This window comes from Columba livia, chromosome 1, assembly GCF_036013475.1.
Source record: "Columba livia isolate bColLiv1 breed racing homer chromosome 1, bColLiv1.pat.W.v2, whole genome shotgun sequence".
NCBI lineage: Eukaryota > Metazoa > Chordata > Aves > Columbiformes > Columbidae > Columba > Columba livia.
In genome coordinates, this window is record NC_088602.1 from 10,444,452 (window position 1) to 10,460,554 (window position 16,103).

The window sequence follows — 16,103 nt, forward strand, 5'->3', positions numbered from 1 at the left end:
AGTCAGTATGTGAACTTCAGGGAGATATCTCACTACTTTGTGTCTGGGGTTTTCCCTTCCAATAACTACTGATGTCTTTATAAAGCCCTTAAGGACCTCGTAATGAAAATGTAAGTTTTATTTTAAATGCTGTCATTACTGTGTTACTCTACCAGACCAATACTTTAACTAATCCAGTTGCAAACCTTGAGGTGGAGTTGAGATTTAGGGACATGAGGCAGAGCCCCATGCTGATTTGTTGTTGAATGTTGCCTCTATGAGATGCAACTGTGAAGTGATTACTGGTCATTTATGCTCTGGAATCAAGTAAATTTGCATGTGGCCACCAAATCCTCATCTTTCCTGTTCTTGGATAAAGAAAGTGGTTTTCCTTAGCCGTGCTGATCTTATTGTCCACCTAGCATTTGCAGACCTTAAATGAATAAGTCTTGACCTATATTCAGATGTGAGGATCCAGGTGTGAGAAATGGGTCTTTAAGAGCATATAGCAAGATTATGCCAACCCACTGGCAGAATGCACGGGAAAGTGTTCTCAGTCAAAAAGACTAAATTCAACTCATGCACAAACTCCATGCAGATATGATCGCTTTGTTAGATGAACAATGAAATAAAGAGTGCTGAGTTGAAGCACAAGAGAGGGGGAAAGTCCCATGAGGTCTTTTAGCGAAGAAAATTTTGCCCAAATGAAGCATGTAAGGAATGCCTGTCTCATGTTTTGGTGACGCTACAGTCACACATGGAAACAGGAACACGTTTTATTACTTGTTTAATGCTTATGGTTGTTGATATATGAAAAGGTTGATTTCTCAAATAGTATCTGAATCACTGACAGTTATTCAAAACAGGACTCTGATCAATAGTAGGTCAAGAAGAGTGTGTGCTGATCCTCAGTCACACTCCTCATCCAGAGTTTCTCATTCATACCATTTCACAGAGGAGTCTTCTGTTAACCAGCTGCTTCAGAAACTTGTCACATGACAACTGTCAAGGCTTGGATTCATATTTTTTAATGTTGAACATAAAATCTCATTTGAATATAATATTAGAACATTAAATGTATTTGTGTGTATGACCATTTGTCTAAATATATACTTGAGGACTTTTCTGGTTCACTATGAGTCTGTACCGCAAGCCTTTCCCAATCCCTGCAGCTTCCCTATGTAGTTTTGAACTATATTTCATGGGAGGAACAGTAAATGAAATAAATTGCAAAGGCTTCCCAAACAACCAGATACAGAGAAAATAAAATCAAACAAGAAACATTTCTATGATTAAACCTGGTTTACAAACCTAGCATGGAAAGCAGGAGAATCAATCAAGCAGTAGTGATCATCAGCCTGTGGTTAAAAATACTTTCTGAAAAAGCAACTCTTTTTCCTTTGCAGCTCTTTCTCCAAGCTCCCCCATCACAGGCTCCCTGGCAGTGGGACTCGGGGATAATCTCCTGGAATACCTGACGCGTAGAAGCCGCCAGGATTAAGGCACCTCGTGCTCCTCAGCACAGTCATGTGATGACCTGCTGATGCCAGCAAAAGGCATCATTTCACAGCAAAGTTCTTGCTTCCTCTGCCTATATGTTGTTCCTACACTGCTGGGATTCTCCCATAGCATAAGGAAATAATTCACTACAAAACCATTCTTAGTAATAACAGTGCTAGCTGAAGAAAACTGTGGATAAGTCATGTGCAATTTGACCAGCTATAAAATAACTGCCGTCCCTTTGCTTCAAGGGGCAACTTCAAAGGATGTAAATGCCGTCCATAGAACTCTATTAGCACTGATCAGACTAATGTATAAGAAGAAAGGCACGCATAGTCTGGAGGCTCCCCAGTAACTTGTTGAGTAAAGAACATGGTGTTTGCAAACTGTCTGATGGCAGAAAAAACGGAGCTGAGGTTTGTTTTTCAAGTCCAGAGATGACTGCTTGAAGTGCTTTCTGAAAATCTGTTGGCAGATTGCCTGTATTCTCCACAAAACTTCAGAGAAGATGTGGGTGCAAATTTCAGTATGTCATTAACTTTCAAAGGGCTATGTATTCTAGAAGAAAAAGGAATTATTTTTTTCTGAAAAGTTTATCTCTTCCCTTGTGAAGTTACTTTGCTGGATGGTGACCCAAGACAGGTAGCTTACACTGAAATATAAAAGTGCCAGGCCAAACCATTTACTCTGGTTCTATCATTTGTTCACACTTAAACTGACCACATTTTATGTTTGCTTCCTCTTAAAAACTGTACCACCAAACTGTGTATTTTCTCATTTTTAGGTTCACTGTTCTTATTTAACTCTTCTGTGTCTTTTTTTAAACCATTTACTCTGAATCATATTTAAAAGAAAGAATTCAAAGAGCTGACAATTGTTTCTGTGTCCAAATTTTAATTTTACTTCCTCTTGAATTGCCAGAGGAAAGCAATCATGTGCTAGGCAGAAGACGAAAGTTTATAATAATTGCCTGTATTTTGAAACATGTAGGAGGTGGGGAAAAAAGTCACTTGCTTTTCACCCAGAACATGTGATAATCAGATTAACCCTGAAGAGTATTCTGTGTGTAAATGCATCCAGGGTAGGAATGGGGGTGCACTGGAGGGTGCACTGTAGCAGAAGTCATCAGTGAAGCATTCCTGGTGGAGGGAAGGAATTTCTTTCACACTCAGGACTTTGGAGGGGTCAGAGAGAGTGCTCCATGCACTGAAGCGTAACGTTGATGCTCTCCTGCTGCTCTGTGAGGATGTTTCTCTTTGCCATGGGTTTTCTGCTAGTCATCCTTCAGCCGTCCACCGGACAATTCCCCAGAGTCTGTGCAAACACACAGAACTTGCTGAGGAAAGAGTGCTGTCCCCTCTGGGATGGAGATGGGTCCCCTTGTGGGGAGCTTTCCAACAGAGGGTCCTGCCAGAACATCCTTCTCTCTCAGGCTCCACTGGGACCACAGTTCCCTTTCTCAGGAGTGGATGACAGAGAGGACTGGCCCTCTGTATTTTACAACCGAACATGTAAATGCGAAGGCAACTTCATGGGATTCAACTGTGGGGAGTGCAAGTTTGGTTTCTCAGGACTCAACTGCACTGAAAGGCGACTGAGAACAAGAAGAAATATCTTTCAGCTCTCCACCACTGAGAAGAACAAGTTTCTTGCCTACCTTAATTTGGCAAAGAACATTCCTAGCCAGGACTATGTTATTGCTACTGGCACTTATACTCAGATGAAAAATGGCTCCAATCCCATGTTCAGAAACATCAACGTGTACGATCTCTTTGTATGGATGCATTATTATGCCTCTCGAGACACACTCTTAGGTGGGTCCAATGTGTGGCGGGACATTGATTTTGCCCATGAAGCCCCTGGTTTTCTGCCTTGGCATCGGGTCTTTCTGCTGATGTGGGAACGTGAGATCCAGAAGATAACAGGAGATGAGAACTTCACCATCCCCTACTGGGACTGGCGAGATGCAGAAGACTGTGTGGTCTGCACTGATGAATACATGGGCGGCAGACACCCCACCAACCCTAATCTACTCAGCCCAGCATCATTCTTCTCCTCGTGGCAGGTAAGGACAGGCCAAGGGGAAGGGGAAGGGAATTATCCTGCCTGACTTCAGGCACTTAAGTGAGGTGCACAAGCTGGGCAATTAGCCATACTGCATTTCCTTAGACATTCCTGGAGATGAAGTAAGCACTACCAGAGAGAAAACTGGATTTTATATGGACTTGATAGTCATTTAGAGCTGTTTGTCTCTTTGTCTCTTCTGTCTCTGACTGTAGGATTTAGGCTGCTTAATTAAGAACCTAAAGTTAAGGTGGAAGGAGGAAAGTTACACATTTGTGTCCAAACACGGCCTTTAGCAGGCTAAACAGGCTTGGGTCTGTTGGAGCATTCAGGTGAGAAAAAGCAAGATTTATGTACACAAATTGCAAGCACACAACCATTGCAAGACTATTGGTAACTGAATTGTGGCAATAGAAGCAGAGATTTTTCAGACATGTTACTTCTCTCCCAGTGCATTCCTCCATTCAAGAGTTGAAAACTACTGAATTAAGCTAGTCTGTTTTTGTCTTTAAAACAAACAAACAAATAAAATAATTCTTTAGAGCACAGAAGAACCAGATGTGTAATTCACATTAGTATTTCAAAAGAAATACAAAATTAATCTCTGTCGCTTGAAGGAACCAAGAAGTATACTCAGTAGCTATTCCTGCCAATTAAAAGCACTGCAAATTACCCTGTAAACCAAAGTAAATTTACATATTTACATAGCTGACATGCTTTTATATAGCTGAACTATGTTGTGGTGTTGTAACACTGAGAGCTTCTAGACTTTTTTTATGTCTTCCTCATTACTACCACGTCATCTAAAACACAGTGACCAAGGTCTATTGGCTTCTGCAAACACACTCCATCCTGACAATAGCAGCAGTCACTTCTGGCTCTGAAGTCTGTGATTATGGTGGTGTAAATCCATTTTTGTTCTGTATATTTCTGTAGCAACAGCCCTAATGCAGGCTGGGCAGTTTCAGTGATTTGATGGAAAGTGAAAGAGATACAAGCTGCAGCAGCTCTGTGAAATCTGGCATTATAAACCAGCAACTACCTGGGCTTACTGGGCTGGTTGTATTGAGTTTAGTCTTGATTTGTGCCCTTTGAATAATATAAACTGTGTATATACCTGTAAATTCAAGCATTCCCAGGTACTGTATCAGATCTATTTTAGGAGATTCTCTGGCATACATTTTGTATGCATTGTCTAGTTCTCTCCCAAACAAGTAGTTTTCAGGGACCATTCTCAGGAGAATGCCTGCATACTGCCACCCTGTTTGGGAAGTTAAGGTGACTTTACCGGCATAGAAATGGATTATTTCATGCTATTTGGCCTCAATAGCAAAGAAATTTCCTGACCACATTTTAATTTACTAGTGTAAGCATACCCACAAAATAAACATTGCTACAAACATGTAATTTCATCCCATTTTCTAAGATTCTGCTCATTTCTAACAGTATTAATCTGGATGAACTCTACTAACTTAATTAGACTGTATTACCAGAATGAAGTGGATCTGTAGCTGTTCTGCACTGAGCTGAATAAAGAGTTATGTGAAAATGGCACAAGTGTTAAAGTGGATTAAATGAAACTAAAATTGCACTGGTTACTTGTGTCAAGTGGAGCTATCAATACAGTATATTGGATAAGATCACCGAGGTAGCAGGAGGCAGTTAGTACAAAAGAATCAGCAAGTTGTTAGCAGAATTTTCTAAAATACCTGGAGGGGTCAGACAGTTATGTTTAGCTTATATTTTCAGAACTATTATTAATGATATGCAGATTATTAAAATTTTTCCATCCTGTTAATAAGTACCCAGAAAATTTTTGAGTAGCAATTAATATATTTAAGATACGGTCAGGTTTATAGCTTCTCATTTAAGGTCAATTCCCACAAATATATTCTGAAAAGAAATACATTTTTTATGAAACAAGTTGTTTTAACAGGTATTTATGTATAATTCAATAGGCGCGACAATAAAAAATCTGCTATATTTAGAACACATTCAATGTCAGTGTATGCTGAAGTTTTCCAAGCAATTTCTGCAAATGGGTCCTTATCACTTATATTTTTCAGCTGCTTCTGGACGTTTACACACTCATCAAAATTTCCAAAATAACTTTATCTTCAAGAGGTATTATTCCTCTTTAACATCTTCTATCTATGTATATCTCTGCTGTCTTATCTAGAGAAAGAATGAAAGATTGAACAGATCTGCATTTTCAGTCAGTGGTTTAGGATGAAGATACAATACAAAGTGATATTTCTTTATTAGCCTTGAATCCAAACAGTTGCTTATGATGGAATAACAGTAAATACAGTTCCTTCAAGTAGCACAAAGTAAGAATTGAGAATCTCACTCCAGAAAATCAAAGGGAAACAAAAATAGCCTTATCTGGAATCGGAAAACAGCCACAGATCTGCTGCAGAATATGATGATTATCCAAGCCCTGTAGCTAAACACACAAGATAAAAAAAAAAAAAAAATTAAAAAAAAAATCCAGAAATGTAAAGGAATTTAGGCTTTTAATAAACACTCAAAATAAAAAGAGGGTGAGAGAAACCTTTTGGATAATATTCCATAATATGGTGTCCTCTTTAGAAGTTTAATTCTCTTTCCAAAGCCCAGTATGTTCATAAATAGTTATAGATTTATTAAAAAAAAAAAAAGGGGGGGGGGGGGGGGGAAGTGCCTATTTGCAGAACAGCATCTCTCTTTTTTTTTTTTTTTAAATCCCTAAAGAAAGGAGAAAAGACTTTATTCCATTGAGAAGTTGCCATGGCAACATGGATATCCATGAATACATGCTGAAATTCTTGCTTTTGCCTTACTTTTTCTCCAACAAGCTGCTGTCATCACTTAGCTGAGTGAATTATCTGTCTACATTTTTCCCATCTTTATCATCTAAGTGAAACTTCTGATTCTCACCTCTGTTTTTGCCAGCAAGGCTATCAGGAATCTTCAGTGTTTTTATTTGTTTGCTTGGCTCATGTTTTAGGGTAGGTGGGAAGGATTTTCTCATGTTTTCAGTTACTTGTTTGTGATGATTCAAGCATTATATTCAGAATTAGGACTGCATGAAACCTACTAATGCTTTACCAATTTTTGTAATTCTATATTGACTTAAAAAAAAGCTATATGGGAAACCGAGACCTTCCATGACATTTTGAGAGCTTTTTATTTTAGTGCCCGTTTCTATAACTCAAGAAAATAGATTTGCTAAAAAAAAATATTATCACGCCTCACTTAGGTGAAATTCTGCTCTCCTCCACACCAAAGCTAGTTTGGAGAAATAACTAAAATCAGTGGAGTTACAAATGCATAAAAAGCCTTCTGCAAATAAAAGCAGAATCTTTCTGCTCGTAGTTAACATTAGAATTTGGAGATTCCCACAGCGTGCTAGACAGATGATGAAGAAAATAAAGCAGGAGAATGTAAGTGCTGTTTTAGTCTTGTAATTGTGGCAAGCAGGCTATACCACCAACTTTAGTCCCCTGTATTTTGTCTCTCCTAAAAGAAGAGTGACATGAGAGAATTGCATAACGTGGAGAGCTGTCTGCTCTCAGATGTGCTGGTGTAAGCCTGCAGCCAGTTCTTTGTTGCAAGCACCAAGAATTTCCCTCAGCACTTCATTCTGTGTCACTTTCACAAATGCAAAGCTACTGAAAAAGAGAAACAAGTTACACAAATAGAAAATGCATATAATGCTCCTGAACTGATAATGACGGTACTTTAGAATCATTACCTGAACATATGACTTCATAAGAAATATAAAATGTAGCTACTCAGACACATTTAATTTTAAGCACAGTTTATCGGGGATCTGTATTGTTAGCTGGATAGTCTGAAATCATTTGGAGCAGTATTTTCTGTGCACCTTTAAACACTGCAAGAAATTTTCAAAAATACAAACACCAGAAGCCAACAGTTCAGATTCTTAAATCAGTCAAAGACTTACATGCATCTGCTTGTGGATGCCTGTGTATCTCGTGAACTCAGTTACTTTATTTTTTATCGCAACTTAATAGATTTTGGTGCTTTAGTAAATTGAAACAAACAAACAAAAACATCAATAGCCCAAATGGTAACTGTAAAATTGGAGTCTATCAAGACTGGTCTCCTAATGATATGCTTACATGGATTATAAATTTGAAATGTTCTCCCTATGTCACATCTCAGTACCACAGCCTGAGGAAATCAGGATCTGTGCACAGCAGGAGCAGCCACTCCAGTATCCTCAGTAACTTTGTGTCACTGTTACCTCAAAGTGATACCCCTTCTTCCATGGGATCATGAGTGGGTGACAGCAGAGATGTTGCTGGGCTGCTCTCTAGTATATAGCTCTGCTTTCTCAGGAGTCATGCAGTGTAAAAGATAAACATCTTCAGAGGTGTATAAATTAATAGCTAAGGAATTTCATTAAACATTGGATTGTGTTAATAATTCACCAGAGAAGGAAGCCTATCTATAGAGATGTGAATTTGCAGTAGACATGGAGACAGCAACGCTAACAACACAACAGCACAGAGACAGCCCGAGAGCAGGAATATTTCAGCAGTAATTGAAAATAGAGTTTCCTACTCCATTCCAACACCATTTTAAGGTGCTGAATGGGGTGTATGTTACCCCTCAGTTCTGGGCTGCCCCTGAGCAAAGAGATGAAACTCAGCCAGCTTTTACTGAAGGCTGAGAAAATACCTTGAAGGCTCTGGGTTTGTTTCAGTGCTGTCACTTCATGTTTGTCTCATTCGCTTTTAGCTGGAGTTTCACAGCTCCTCCAGTTAATGCATACACAGAAAGATAATTAATGACCTTATCCTTGCTCAAAGATGTTTCTCAGAATTTCTTTGAAGCTTTGCTTTCCAAATTTTCTTCTCTTTATTCAGTCTTCTGCCTATTTTACCTTTCCTGCTAATATTCAGGAATACATGAAGAACCAGGTACAAATATGCACAACTTCTTAAAAACCTTTTGGTCCACTATAGATAGAGCACCTTTTAAATTCTGTCTATAAAAGCAAGGTCCCAAAGTACGCTTTGTTCTGTTGTGGGTTATTTGGGGATTTCCTTGAATTTTCTCAGTTTGGTGAGAAAATAGTTTCTGGATGTCACTTAATTAGGATTAGATTATGACAAGCCCCAATGCATCCAAAAAAAGTAAAAATTAAACCTCTTTACAATTGCCAAATGTTTTAAAATCTGGTGTGAGGGCTGTACTTTAATGCTGTTCCCAAGCAAGGATGTGAGAATAATTGGAGAAAGACAGAGAAAGGCAATGAATCAGTGCAAAATCTCTTTTGGCCATGTAGTGGGACCCAAGGCTCCAGTTCAGTAGTCCGGACTTCATGTAGAACAAATGGAAACATGAGGATGTATCAAGGAGCCAGGAAGTTCCCACATGACCCCCTTGGGAGAGCTGGCATGGGCAATATGGAGAAGCAAGGCATGTGGTTTCCCTGGCTGTAGTCTGAAGTGGTTCTTTTAGGCTGTTTTAACCTGGAGAATAACACTATGAAAACGTGCTGATATAGGTTCTGGATGGGGGTGGGCTCCTGCTACGTGGGGTCAGAAGAGGAGCAGAGCAAGGGACCAGGTCTGAAGGGAGCAGAGGTGAGGATTAACTCATTGAGTGGCTGTACCTCCCCATCGAACTGAGGAACTTCAGATCACTTTGTTGGTGAGCAGCTATTTCAATAACATACAAAAGCACCTCTTTCCAAGTGTTTAGGTATATATTACTTCTATTGCGTGCCCCTGTGAGTGCAGATCTAATAAGACCAAAGCAATCACAAAGAATTTGTCACCAAAACCCCCAAAGCTTTGCATTTTAAAATAACAGACAAATGACTAAAGACTCTCGTAATGCAATCCACTTTATTTAGGCATGGGGGCTGGTCTGTGCAAGCAGCTGCAAACTAAAAGAAGAAAGGCTTTCCCATTTGTGAAAAGGTGTGAGACAGCAGCAATGCTTCTGCACACTTACAGTCTGTTTTCTAAGAAATGATACAAAGAGCTGTGCTAAAGATTTCAACTGCAGTGCACGAAGGGATTTATTTTTCGCTGGATGCTAAGAGGTCCAGGAGCGATGCTGTGTATTCTGGACTGCCATCTACTGGCAATTGCTCTGCTAAAATTAATACTTACATAAGCTTTTCCTCGGAGTATCTTCCTGACAATTTCTGTGGAGCCAGTGAATTTACAGATGCAGGAGAGCAGGCACTGGGTGCAGTTTGAATATGAAGCTTTGTCCAGCGTGAACTGAGAAATTTGCTCAGGACTATTCTGAAAAGAAAACAAAAAATCTTGTGTTGAAACAGCATGCGCCTAGTAGAAAGTCCTCCTGCTGAATGAAAAGAAGGCAATGATGTGACCTATTTTGAGTGTGTTTTATGCAGATTACATACAGAAAGAACCATTTAACTGGCCTATGTTCTGTTTCCACTTACACATCACATGACTGATAAAACAGCAAATTACAGTTTCAGGATAGACCCATAATTTATATTACCTAAGTTACACCTTTTTGAAAAGCATATTGGCTAATTTTATAGCCAGACTTTAATTTTTAACTCAGAACAAATAGTAGCAGAAGGTCACAGGTAGCATTTTCATCCCTGCCCCTTATGTTGGCATGTCTTGACCATGAGTTACCAGGTACCATCTGGCTTCTTTTTAGGTTGAATTCTGGTACTCAGACAGTAAATGAGGGCTACACTGAGACATAACTGGAAAAAACAAATAGCACTCTAACAATTTATAAGTCTCACAACATTAATAGTCGTATTGAATCCCACTGAAATAGATAAACATAGCAAAGGGGAAACGTTTCTTTATTTAGATATGTTCAAGCTCATGCTTGAAGACTCCCTGTCTGGATATCTGAAAAGCAAGCCGGTCTTGAAGGCAGCACGTGCTTCATCTTTAGGACCCAACAAGGCTATATCCCCAGGGCAATATGGAGAGGATGAAAAGATAAGAGAGGGCAGAGCAGGGAAACCAAAAGAAGATGTGGACCTAGAGAAGGTTCATAGGAAACAGAGCTGAACAGAAAATCCACGTGTATGTATTTTCTGAGCCAAGTGCCAACTGAGAAATGGGTGTTCTTCTCTAATGCACTTCTAGGGACATAGGGCTGTGCATTTTTAGGCAAATAAATTACTAAAGCATCGCCCTCAGCCTGAATCATCCCCCTTTTTTTTCCTTCTAATGGGAATAAACTCTCTCACTAACACAAAACAATCATAAAAACAGCACTGCAGGTACCCTTTATGTTTACACCTGTAGGTCTTTCCCTGTCACTACCTCTCCCATCTCAACGAAGATTCTTAAAAGGGACTTCTTAGAGACAGTCCTGACCTTGGCCCTTCTTAGAGGCACAATCCTGACCCACTCAGTGAGCTTCTGGGGAGAAGATGCATATGAAACTCTCTACTGGACAACTACCTCCAACCTCCAAGGGCACCTTCATAGTTTAATAGACTAGGGCAGATTGCAGCTAATAGAACAGTCTCTAAGGATAAATTTCTTTGATAAGCTTTCTTATCTCCTCAAAACAAAAGAATAATTTATTCATGAGATTCATATTCATAGGAAATTTATCACCTAAGAACTCCAGATTCTTAAGACATCTAGGTTATATCACCAGCTCTGCCACACATTTTCTGTGAATTTATGGTCAAATCACTTAGAAAAGGATTCATCTCAACTCCTTCCACTCGTTCAAAAGTTAGTTAGGCAGCAAAGTAACTTGCCTTTGGCTCTGTCTTTAGGCACTTCAGAGGCACATCCGTGCCTCCAGGGTGCGATTCATTCCATCCTAATGCAGAAGCAAAGCATTAAGTTGAACACTCCTAATTTTGTTTCCCTTGCTAACTGCAGCCTGTAGACAGTTTCTGCATTGATTTTTTTATAAATTTTCTTTCATTGACTAAGTCAATGGACTGAGTTAGGCACCCCTAGAGGTGAGTACATCTCACTTACCAGACATCTGGCTTAGGAGGGCTGAATCACACTCAGGAGATACTTCTCTCTCTATTGCCTGCAGAGGTTGTCCTGAAGTGTTGCTTCAGTCTGGCAATTTGTACACAGCAAGTGCTGGTGAAATTAATTTCACACTCACTTCCTTCATTAGATAGAATTCAGTGTTCTTCCATCCCATTCACAGCAGAGATGATTGTTTTCACTCACGTTGTCATTCATTCTTTTGGTCCATGAAATACAAATATGTCTCCAGGATGAAAGAAATCTGGAGGTTTCAGTGTTATGTGTTTTCTTCTGTGATACTTCACACAATAATGAGACCTGTTTCTTCTCTACACAAAGTTCTTATTAACCATGCTGATTACCTGCTAGCTACAGTGTATTTTGAAGGGCCCTCTGTTGGCTTGGAGTTCTATCTATTTTGGTGTTTTTTCAGAAAACAACAACAACAACAACAACAACAAAACCAAAACAGCAATAACAAAAAGCAACCAACCAAAACAAAGAAAACCACCACTACAACAATAAACAGTTTTGGTTCAGAGCCTCAACCTCACCTGAAAGGGATACAAGACAACTCCTGGAAGTTTTGAGACACTTTTGCTCTGTCTTGTTTTCGTAGATCCATCAGCTGTACCACTATACACACACACACCAAACCCTCTACTCTGATCTACTGGTCATTGTGTCATTATATTTCTCTCCATCTTCTATCCTGACTACATGTCAGACAGGTTCCTGAATATAAAGCAGAAATATGAGTTAGTGCTTGTACTAACTCCCTGTAGGTTTACTGTACCAGAATATGAACAAAAAATCTCCCTCTCGTTCTCATAATTTCTCTGGCCAAGTAGGAGTTTCAGTGAGACCTACTACAGAAGCTCATGATCATCAAAGCACCCACGTCTTTAGGCAGCAAACGAGTTATTGTGGCTTAAAAAGATACTGAGCAGCACTTTAGTGACACAGTCTGCATGGGCACTTTTAACCCACGGCAAATGTGAAGGAGTTTGACTCAGCTAAAATTAGCTTGAACTACCTCGCTCTTTCAGGAGTCTCAAACTGGACTGGCAGCTTCTATAGCTCATCTGACAAGTAATGACTTGTTATGCCATGGTAGCCAGACTTTGCTTGTGAGTCCAGAACGTTCATATAAATGATGCTGGTTTCTGACAGTATTTAATATCTGTGTCCATCTGTCTGTTTGAGGTCCTTTCCCAAAATGTTTCATGATGGTATCTCAGCTTGTGATATATGTTCATCCCCACAACATTCCTCTGAAGTAAAGCAGTGTCTTTTCCCATTTTGTACAGGCAGCATCCTCAAGACATGGTTAAACTAAGTGCCCATTTATTCTGACAAAGCACAGACAGATATTTTCAGAATAAACTATTTCTTTTTCATATTCTAAGTTAACAATTCCCCCTTTTACTGTGTGGTGAGAAAAATCTGTGATTATGGCTTTGTTCAGCAGTCTGTTGAAGCGGAAAAACCTCCATTTAGCAACTGCAGTAGCAGATTTAACTCCATTTGTGTCCTGCTGCATTGGTAGGTGACACTGAATTTAGCCTCAGTGAGTTTTCAAGGACATAAATGAGAACTGATGCTTTAGTCGACATGGGTAGTTTCAGATAGAGACTAGTGTACTATTTCAAAAGATGTACTGTAGTAGAGAGGTGTCTTCTACAAAATAACCCATTTTATATTAAAATCACACACAGAACATTTTAAAATTAATATATGGTTTTGCAACAAACATATTACATTGTACATTTTCTTTGTTCCTTTAAAAGAAAATAATTGAATTACCTCTTTTGTTAACAAATGTGACTCTGCTAACATAAGGTGTTTTATACAGGTAATTTGCACTCGATCTGAAGAGTACAACAGCCAACAGACTTTATGCAATGCCACAAGTGAAGGGCCTATACTGCGAAATCCTGGGAACAATGATAAATCAAGGACCCCAAGGCTCCCATCTTCAGCTGAAGTTGAATTTTGCCTATCGCTGACTCAGTATGAATCTGAACCCATGGATAAAATGGCAAATTACAGTTTTCGAAATACTTTGGAAGGTAATATGTTTTATTCTATTATGCTCTTTCCATCTGTAAACTGGTCTTCTCTGGGGTTAGAGTCCTTCAATCCTGAACAGTTCGAGCTAATCTCACCAAACATCACAGTTATGCTTTTTCCTGTAATAGCAACAGACAGAAAGAACCACATTAAAGGCATCTTATAAGAAAATAGAAAGTGTAGACTAGATCAGATGGTAAATCCATTTATTAGAGACATTTTGTTTGCTGCTATAGTCAGTGCCAGGCATAGCAAATAAATGTAGCACTGCATAAAAAAGAGATCATCTAATAATCTACTCAAACATGATTGTAAACAGATTCCTGTGGCTTACAGGTTTGCCTTGGAATCCACTGTCTCTCAGAGGCCAGGATAGACAGCAAAGGAGAAAGAGGATGCTGCCAGATGGCATGTTATGTCTACAGGCCTACTATGAACTCAATAGTAGTCTTCTCCCCAAAATCTAAAGAGCAGGGACTGAGTTATACCTCAAAAGTGACCCTTAGTATCTTTTCCAAAAAGATTTTGTTATTTATATTAATTACCTAACTATCCAACCTGTTTGAATGTTTCTAATTTGATAATAAGCAAGGGTTCCTTGCTAAAAGGAACAGTTATTCTTAATTAACTATCTAACCAGTCTCTTTTGAATATTATTGAATTGCTAATAAACAAGGATAGCACATTATGTATCTAGCAATAAATATTGTTGCAGTATCATGTAACAGCTGAATCAAATGGGATGTACTTTTATTGATGTCCCCCAAGATTTTTTGCTTGCGTGGAACTTTGCAAGGGCCAAAACAATGTGATGCAGGAATTGGTGTGAGGATAAGAAACTAAGCTGTTAATATACTCAGTATTCCTCTTAAAGCAGTGTGGAACGCCATAAAGATTTCACTGGGGAAGAAAAAAAACAAAAACAAAACAAAAAACAAAACAAACAGTGGAATTTCTCTGCTGAAGCCAATAAAGAATCCAGACATTAACTACATTAACTGATTGGAGACACTGGCCCAGAGAGGTGGTGGATGCCCCATCCCTAGAGACATCCCAGGCCAGGCTGCACAGGGCTCTGAGCAACCTGATCTGGGTGAAGATGTTCCTGCTTATGGCAGGCGTTAGACTGGATGAGGTTTGAAGGTCCCTTCCAACCGAAACTACTCTGTGATTCTGTGACTCTAGCTCTGGACACAGCTGTGCTTTCTGTCTTTGAAAACAGAAAACACATAAAGTATGGGAAAGAAAAAAGTGACTTAACTGAGTAGAGGTTTGCTTACATTTGTCTCCATAGACTAAGTGAATAGATGCAAAGGATGGAATTGGAAGAGTAGATAAAAGGCAACAGAAGTAAACAAGTAATAAAATAATAAGGGTCTACCATCACATGGCTCGTATTGTAAACAAAGTTATACAAATTTATACAGTCACATATGGGTTTACTGTGAAGCAGAGTCAAAGTGAACTGCTCATTTACAAAACTTAAATTTCAGTATCATGACTGCTCATTAAGTAACAATAATTCACTGAGTACTTGCAGAGAAAGGGCAAAACTCACTTTTTGTCGATGCCAGGTCTAAACTGACAGCTAAACGGAGTCATAGATCAAGTATACCGATTTGATACAAATGGATACATTTTTCTACTGAAAATAACAGTAGTTATTTGAAAAAAAGGCAACATAAATATTCGACATAATTTCACAGTGATCAGGAAGGCACCTGTGGTTCTCAAGGAGCCTGGAAGAAATTAATTTATCTCTAAAATCAGAATAGGTTTTTGTCTGATTAACCTATCAAAATCTATATTGCTGTCTCTTTGTCACATTAATTTCATGGCTGGCAAGCACAGTCACGGTTGGTGTTTCTTAATACCATAGTGTCATCTGCCAATCGCACTTGAAGCGCGTCAAGCTTTAATATGAGTAATAGCAATGTAACTGCATGTGAAAGTAGCTCTTCTGGATCAAATTTTGCGCCAAGTGAGTTCTTTTGTTCTCTTAACAACTCTTCAGAAGCTGAAGACTGTTCACCTTCCACCCAACTGAGGTTATGAAGATTCAGCCCATCACTGTGGTCATTTAGAGCCCTACAAATGCCACACAAGGCATGTCATGTTTGCCACCAATAGATTCTAATGGATTTTGTATGATTTAGATAGTTCTTCCAGTATGCTGGGGAAAAAAAATAAATGTTGTTGAGGATATATGCAAGTTAGATATTATTCAGAAGCCATACAGCTTAGGTAGCTACAGAAGCAGCATATATTCTCTTGGTCATAGTGCTGCATGGCTTCTGGACACATCCAGCTAGCTAAACACAGGGGCAGAGCATGTCTGTTTTATCAGTCCATCCAGATGTACCCTCCCTGACAAGCACCACAGCCCTTTCAGAGCATCCATAGGATCCCTCCTATGTGATTCTAAAAGGCAAGAAAAGAGACTAAGCAGTTCCTTTTCTCCTGGGAGTTAAGGTGGACCTTCACAAGTCCTAGGATCCATGTAGAGCTATCCTG

At 39.2% G+C, this 16,103-nt stretch overlaps 1 protein-coding gene across 1 annotated transcript in view; it reads left to right on the forward strand.

Annotated features, from left to right (window-relative positions):
* Positions 1 to 2,518: 2,518 nt before the first annotated feature.
* TYR (tyrosinase) overlaps positions 2,519 to 16,103 on the forward strand; it is a 50,634-nt gene continuing 37,049 nt past the window's right edge. The window contains exons 1-2 of the mRNA XM_005512944.4: positions 2,519 to 3,544; positions 13,372 to 13,588. Coding sequence (XP_005513001.3) covers positions 2,702 to 3,544; positions 13,372 to 13,588 — 1,060 coding nt within the window. The 5' untranslated portion in view covers positions 2,519 to 2,701. The remainder of the gene's footprint in view (positions 3,545 to 13,371; positions 13,589 to 16,103) is intronic.